At 44.4% G+C, this 7,500-nt stretch overlaps 1 protein-coding gene across 1 annotated transcript in view; it reads left to right on the top strand.

The window, feature by feature from the left end:
* Positions 1 to 5,576: 5,576 nt before the first annotated feature.
* The window catches only part of LOC143291068 (uncharacterized), a 20,688-nt gene continuing 18,764 nt past the window's right edge, over positions 5,577 to 7,500 (top strand). The window contains exon 1 of the mRNA XM_076600661.1: positions 5,577 to 6,362. Coding sequence (XP_076456776.1) covers positions 6,297 to 6,362 — 66 coding nt within the window. The 5' untranslated portion in view covers positions 5,577 to 6,296. The remainder of the gene's footprint in view (positions 6,363 to 7,500) is intronic.

Raw genomic sequence — 7,500 nt, 5'->3', positions numbered from 1 at the left:
TACCCCCTGTAGTCAGTACAGTGCTATACCCCACAGTGCTATACCCCCCTGTAGTCAGCACATTGCTATACCCCCTGTAGTCAGCACAGTGCTATACCCCCTGTAGTCAGTACAGTGCTATACCCCACAGTGCTATACCCCCCTGTAGTCAGCACATTGCTATATCCCCTGCAGTCAGTACAGTGCTATACCCCCTGTAGTCAGTACAGTGCTATACCCCCTGTAGTCAGCACAGTGCTATACCCCCTGTAGTCAGCACAGTGCTATACCCGCTGTAGTCAGCACAGTGCTATACCCCCTGTAGTGAGTACAGTGCTATACCCGCTGTAGTCAGTACAGTGCTATACCCCCTGTAGTCAGCACAGTGCTATATCCCACAGTGCTATACCCCGTGTAGTCAGCATAGTGATATACCCCCTGTAGTCAGCACAGTGCTATACCCCCTGTAGTCAGCACAGTGCTATACCCCCTGTAGTCAGCACAGTGCTATACCCCCTGTAGTCAGCACAGTGCTATACCCCCCTGTAGTCAGCACAGTGCTATACCCCCTGTAGTCAGCACAGTGCTATACCCCCTGTAGTCAGCACAGTGCTATACCCGCTGTAGTCAGCACAGTGCTATACCCCCTGTAGTCAGTACAGTGCTATACCCCACAGTGCTATACCCCCTGTAGTCAGCACAGTGCTATACCCCACAGTGCTATACTCCCTGTAGTCAGCACATTGCTATACTCCCTGTAGTGAGTACAGTGCTATACTCCCTGTAGTCAGTACAGTGCTATACCCCCTGTAGTCAGCACAGTGCTATACCCCCCTGTAGTCAGCACATTGCTATATCCCCTGCAGTCAGCACAGTGCTATACCCCCTGTAGTCAGCACAGTGCTATACCCCCCTGTAGTCAGCACATTGCTATATCCCCTGTAGTCAGCACAGTGCTATACCCCCTGTAGTCAGTACAGTGCTATACCCCCTGTAGTCAGCACAGTGCTATACCCCCTGTAGTCAGTACAGTGCTATACCCCCTGTAGTCAGCACAGTGCTATACCCCCTGTAGTCAGCACAGTGCTATACCCCCTGTAGTCAGCACAGTGCTATACCCCCTGTAGTCAGCACAGTGCTATACCCCCTGTAGTCAGCACAGTGCTATACCCCACAGTGCTATACCCCCTGTAGTCAGTACAGTGCTATACCCCCTGTAGTCAGCACAGTGCTATACCCCCTGTAGTCAGTACAGTGCTATACCCCCTGTAGTGAGTACAGTGCTATACTCCCTGTAGTCAGTACAGTGCTATACCCCCTGTAGTCAGTACAGTGCTATACCCCCTGTAGTCAGCACAGTGCTATACCCCCTGTAGTCAGCACAGTGCTATACCCCCTGTAGTCAGCACAGTGCTATACCCCCTGTAGTCAGCACAGTGCTATACCCCCTGTAGTCAGCACAGTGCTATACCCCCTGTAGTCAGTACAGTGCTATACTCCCTGTAGTCAGCACAGTGCTATACCCCCTGTAGTCAGCACAGTGCTATACCCCCTGTAGTCAGCACAGTGCTATACCCCCTGTAGTCAGCATAGTGCTATACCCCCTGTAGTCAGTACAGTGCTATACTCCCTGTAGTCAGTACAGTGCTATACTCCCTGTAGTCAGCACAGTGCTATACCCCCTGTAGTCAGTACAGTGCTATACTCCCTGTAGTCAGTACAGTGCTATACCCCCTGTAGTCAGCACAGTGCTATACCCCCTGTAGTCAGTACAGTGCTATACCCCCTGTAGTCAGTACAGTGCTGTACCCCCTGTAGCCAACAAAACGACACAAAACTCAACCCGCTGTAAGTCAGGGAGCATTCGGAAATGCTCCTCCAATTGTCTTCATGACCGTACAGCCGTTCCGCCGTGTGCCCTTACCCCCCGCCCCCACACAGTGGGGGGCCTGGGGTTGGCTTGGGGGCCGGGTGGAGGGGGGGGGGTCTTCAGCTGCTCCCTGACGTACCATCAGTCAGGCATTGAGTGTCGTGGAGTCAAAAAGTCCAGAGCTGTGAGCGATAAACCCTCAGGGGTCTTGGAGTGTCTTGAGTGCTGCTGTTTTACAGCCTCTCATGTCGTGTGGGTGGGAATCACACTGTGGCTGAAGGCTTGCTTGCAGTGGTGCTGTGTTCTTTTAGCTCTTTGTTTCTTTGTGCGTGTTTTGCGAATTGGACAATCTGAAAACAAACTGAGTGAAGTTATGACGGGGTGAAAAAATGTATAATTGGAAGGAATGGGGGGGTTTGAATTTCTAAACGTGGTTGTTGGTTTTTTTTATGGAGAACTTCTTTAGGCGTTGTTCTCATGTTTGTTGCTTCATCTTTGGTGTGTGTGTGTGTGTGTGTGCGTGTGGTGTGTGTGTGTGTGTGTGGTGTGTGTGTGTGTGTGTGTGTGTGTGTGTGTGTGTGTGTGGAACTAATGCTGAGAGAGACAGGTCAAACGCCGACATTGTGTAGAGATGTAAATCGTGCTAAAAAGGACCGCAGAATCATGACGTCCCTTTCGCTGGACGAGTTTAATCAAACTAAACTCCACTTTATATACAAAACCAGCTCTTGAATTCAGTACCTCTAACTGACGACAACACAGTGACGACAAAGTTCAAACTGTTGTGTACTGTGTGCGTTTTAACTCACTCAGTACGGCCAGTCCTCTCTTCTCCTCTTCACAGACCCCTCGGATGTCCAGTGGGTGTCTGAATGACCCAACCTTTAGCTTCCGTCTTTAGAATTGTGGTATTCTTTGTCAACATTCACGTCTTCAGTATAATAGCCTTCCGCTTGTAATATTTTGATGGTGGTAATTGGGGTGAAACGCTGTTAACGTCGCCTCTTTCGCCGTTCGTATGGAGAGAGTTAATCCGAAGTGGAGTGGCGTAAATATTTAGAACTCTTCACTTGCCTGCCTCGGTGTATGAGAAACAGGTATAACTCTTTGTGGTGTTGTTTCCGAGGCATGTACTCTGGGTGAATAAAAGGTGTTCACACTGACATGTTGTGTGCCTGAAGTCTGGAGCTGACAAGTCTGGACACCGAGAAAAGGTGTTGGTTTGTTTCTTCGAATCTGTAACTGAGTCACCTGTATCCCAGCTGACAGGAAGCATTGAGCAGCCTGGAGCTGATGAGTTGAGTCGAACGACCGTCAGACGTATTGGCAAAGCACCACCTTAGGGTCAAGGTGTTCATGAGGTTGAGTCGTTGGTTCGGGGAAGGTGAAGGTTGTGTGGTTGGAGAGGTTGAGGCCTGGTCGTCGGTCCGTCCAGTTTAAAGCTGTGTCCGTTGTGTGTGTTTTTGACAAACAAAAAGCTTAAACTACTGTTTCCTGACTGTTAACTCACTCAGTACGGCCAGTCCTCTCTTCTCCTCTACACAGACCCCTCGGATGTCCAGTGGGTGTCTGAATGACCCAACCTTTAGCATCCGTCGTCAGAATTGTGGTATTCTTTGTCAACATTCACCTCTTCAGTATAATAGCCTTCCGCTTGCAATATTTTGATGATGGTAATTGGGGTGAAACGCTGTTAACGTCGTCTCTTTCGCCGTTCGTATGGAGAGAGTTAATCACTGTTGTTGTTTTTTTGTTTTGTTTTTTGTTGTTGTTGTTGTTTTTGTATACAATGTCTTAAGCATACATGAGCATTAATCTTGATACTGGACTTGTCTCAAAGTCACGGATAACGATTTTATCGATTTCTTTTTTCTTTTTATTTAACGAGGGTGAGTAATAAAAAGAAAATAAAGAAAGAAAGAAAGAAACAAGCAAATACACAAATAAATCGATAAATAAATGAATGAAGAAATCAATGAATAAACAAGCAAATAAGAGAAAACGAAAAAAAGATAGATATTAGGAGAAAACTCCAACAGCAACAGAGTGTATGTCTATGTCCATCTATGTACTTGGTATTGAGAACAAAGGTACCAGGGAACTTGTCAGAAACCAGCAGTCTCTTTGGACGCACTTTGTGATCCCGCCCTTCTCTCTCTCTCGCTCTCTATCTATATATCTATCTAAATGTCTGTCTGTCTGTCTGTCTGTCTGTCTGTCTGTCTGTCTGTCTCTCTCTCTCTCTCTCTCTCTCTCTCTCTCTCTCTCTCTCTCGTCTCCCGCTCCTATCTTTCTATCTATCTATCTATCTCTATCTGCCTACCCCTCCTCTCTATCTGTCCCCCTCCCCTCTTTCTCTCTCTCTCTATCTGTCCCCCCTCCCTCCCTCTCTCTCTCTCTGTCTGTCTGTCTCCCCCTGCCCTCCCCCCCCCCCCCCCTCTCTCTCTCTCTCTTGTATGTTGTTCTTCCTTTCGTTGTTATCACACACTCCTCTCTGCTCTTCCTCTTTCTTCCTGTTGTTGTCGTCCTTCTTCTTCTTCTTCTTCTTCTTCTTCTTCTTCTTCTTCTTCTCCTCCTCCTCCTCCTCCTCCTTCTTCTTCTTCTTCTTCTTCTCCTCCTCCTCCTCCTCCTCCTCCTCCTTCTTCTTCTTCTTCTTCTTCTTCTTCTTCTTCTTCTTCTTCTTCTTCTTCTTCTCCTCCTCCTCCTCCTTCTTCTTCTTCTTCTTCTTCTTCTTCTTCTTCTTCCTCTGCTTCTCCTTCTCCTCCTCCTCCTCCCTCTTAATCTTCTTCTTCTTCTTCCCTCTCCCCTTTTTGACGTATTAAATACGTTGGCCTCCAGCATCAAAGCCACGCATTAGCTGATACAGGATGTCTGTGTTCAGATGACTGATGATCGTAAATGAATATAACGGAACAACTGAATAAACAAAAAATAAAGGAAATAAAGACATATATAGCGATGTCAAAATGTTGTCCGAAACATCGCTCCCCGAATGAGTAACAGGGACATCGGTTTTCTTTGTCACGTCCGAAACACTAGAGCCCTGCCCACGTTTCTGTCACGGTGAGAGGAAGAAAAGAGATTACAAAAAAAAACAAAAAAAACCGACACTCAGCCCAAGAAATTACCTTCATCCTTGTGTCTTTGGATGCCGGATTATTACAGAAACTACCAGGCTGCAGTTTCAGTTTCAGTTTCAGTAGCTCAAGGAGGCGTCACTGCGTTCGGACAAATCCATATACGCTACACCACATCTGCCAAGCAGATGACTGACCAGCAGCGTAACCCAACGCGCTTAGACAGACCTTGAGAAAATAAATACACTCAGCTTATATCACAGATTGACATAAGTTTACATTTGGGCCAACAGCAAAGTGAGAACTGTATTATCAATGGTTTTTCCAGTCAATGGGAAACCATTTACAGCTTAGTCGTTTGTGAAGGACTATGACTCTCAAACTAGGAGGCAAAATTGCACTGGCTCTTAGTGCTGCAGCCTTGTGGGCTAGTTGGCCTTTGGAAACCATCCCAACGCCGACTGTCCTAAAACCCTCTTGGCCGAGAGAGTGGGGATGTAACTTGGGCAAGACACTCTCCACTATAATCAAATTCTAACCCAAATAGTCGGAACAGCAGTTGCCTCCTCTGCTGTTCTGATGGTCATAGTCGGACACGACTATCATATAAATAAATAAATAAATACATAAAAAAGAACTACCAGGGTGCAACGAGGGACCAGCTGGGTGAAAAGGGAAAAAGGGAAAACAGAAATGAAGGAACGAAAGGAACGCTGACGGCGGAGGGGAGGGTGTCAGTTTGACAACAACAGCCAACCTTCAGGGAACGATCAGCCCCGGGCCTTTGAAACATCGATTCTGTCGGTCAGCACACATTCCAACTTCTTGTTCTGCTCAGCACGTGAACTGCTTCATCAACCTTTCACCGTATAGCCGAAAGTCAGAAACCCAACCTACACTCTGAGAAATCACACTGAAGAAAAAAAAAAAATCTTGGGAGAAAAACAGGACTTTAACTCACTCAGTACGGCCAGTCCTCTCTTCTCCTCTACACAGACCCCTCGGATGTCCAGTGTGTGTCTGAATGACCCAACATTTAGCTTCCGTCGTCAGAATTGTGGTATTCTTTGTCAACATTCACCTCTTCAGTATAAGAGCCTTCTGCTTGCAATATTTTGATGATTGTAATTGGGGTGAAACGCTGTTAACGTCGTCTCTTTCGCCGTTCGTATGGAGAGAGTTAAAACCAAAGAAAAAAACAACAACAACTAAAGCTTAGGCTTCTCCGGTGTTGTACTGGCTGTTTCTGTTCTTCGAAACCTCCAAGGACTGGTCAGAAAATGACAGGAACACCTGTGTTGAGAGGCTGACTGGTTGTTAAATGCTCGTAGTTCGCTGACAGTAAGCAGCTCCAGTGACAGGCTGTCCACATGACTGCCGCCATGTTCAAGGTGAAAGAACTCATCCACGTCATCAATTTCGAGTTCTCTTCTAAGGTGAGTCACTCTTGATGTGTTGGTTTTTTTCTGTTCTGTGGTGGGTTGTTGGGTGACGGTTCCTGGTGTGTGTGTGTGTGTGTGTGTGTGTGTGTGTGTGTGTGTTGCAGGTTCAACGGACGTCCAAGGGAAAGAAAAGGCAGACCGCGAAGAATTTTCTTCCTAGATTATATTTGAAGTGACAAAGTTTTGAGTTTCTCTCACAAGCAATAACGGTGTTTCATTTTTGTTTCGTGTAAGACAAAAATAAATAAATAAATAAAATAAATAAATATTTGGCATTCAACGAAATGATGAATATATATATATATATATATATATATATATATATAAACAGGTAAATAAATAAACAAACGAATGAATAAATAAATGAATAAGCAAACGGACAAATGAATAAATAATGAATAATTATATAAACAAATGAGCAGTTGTCGTGATACAGGCCCCTATATGTAAGCCCTATAAAATAACAACCAAATATTAAATGTATTGGTAAGTAGTCAAGAAAAAGAAATGAATAAATCAATAAACGAATGTTTCGTAAATGAATTCCGAAATGTTTTGGTTTAATTATATACTAACTTTATATAATGAAACGTCAAATCAAGTTAAGTAGTACGTAAGTAAGAAAGTGATGATTTTTTAAAGATGTCATCAACATTATTTTGTTATTATCTTCTTTTTGTTGTTGTTGTTGTTGTTGTTCTTCTTCTTCTTCTTCTATTGTTGTTGTTATATTATTATTACTATTATTGTTGTTGTTGTTGTTATTGTTGTTATTATTATCATCATTATTATTATTGTTGTTATTATTATTATTGTTGTTGTTGTTGTTGTAAATTTTTTTTATCATTATCTTCATTGTTATTTTTATCATCATCATCGTTATTATCATCACCATCATCATCATTATTATCATCATTATCATCATCATTATTTGCTTGATGTGTATTTGACGTTCGTATCATGATGCAGCTCCTTCTGCAAGATAACATAATCATTATGTAGACTGAGCTCCAAAAAGAAGGCGCAAAATAAAACACGTGTGTGTGTGTGTGTGTGTGTGTGTGTGTGTGTGTGTGTGTGTGTGTGTGTGTGTGCAAGGAAAAGAAGGGGGTAGGGGGGTGAGTTAATACCT

This window comes from Babylonia areolata, chromosome 16 (assembly GCF_041734735.1).
Source record: "Babylonia areolata isolate BAREFJ2019XMU chromosome 16, ASM4173473v1, whole genome shotgun sequence".
Classification (NCBI taxonomy): domain Eukaryota; kingdom Metazoa; phylum Mollusca; class Gastropoda; order Neogastropoda; family Buccinidae; genus Babylonia; species Babylonia areolata.
This window is presented reverse-complemented; position numbering and strand designations above follow the sequence as displayed.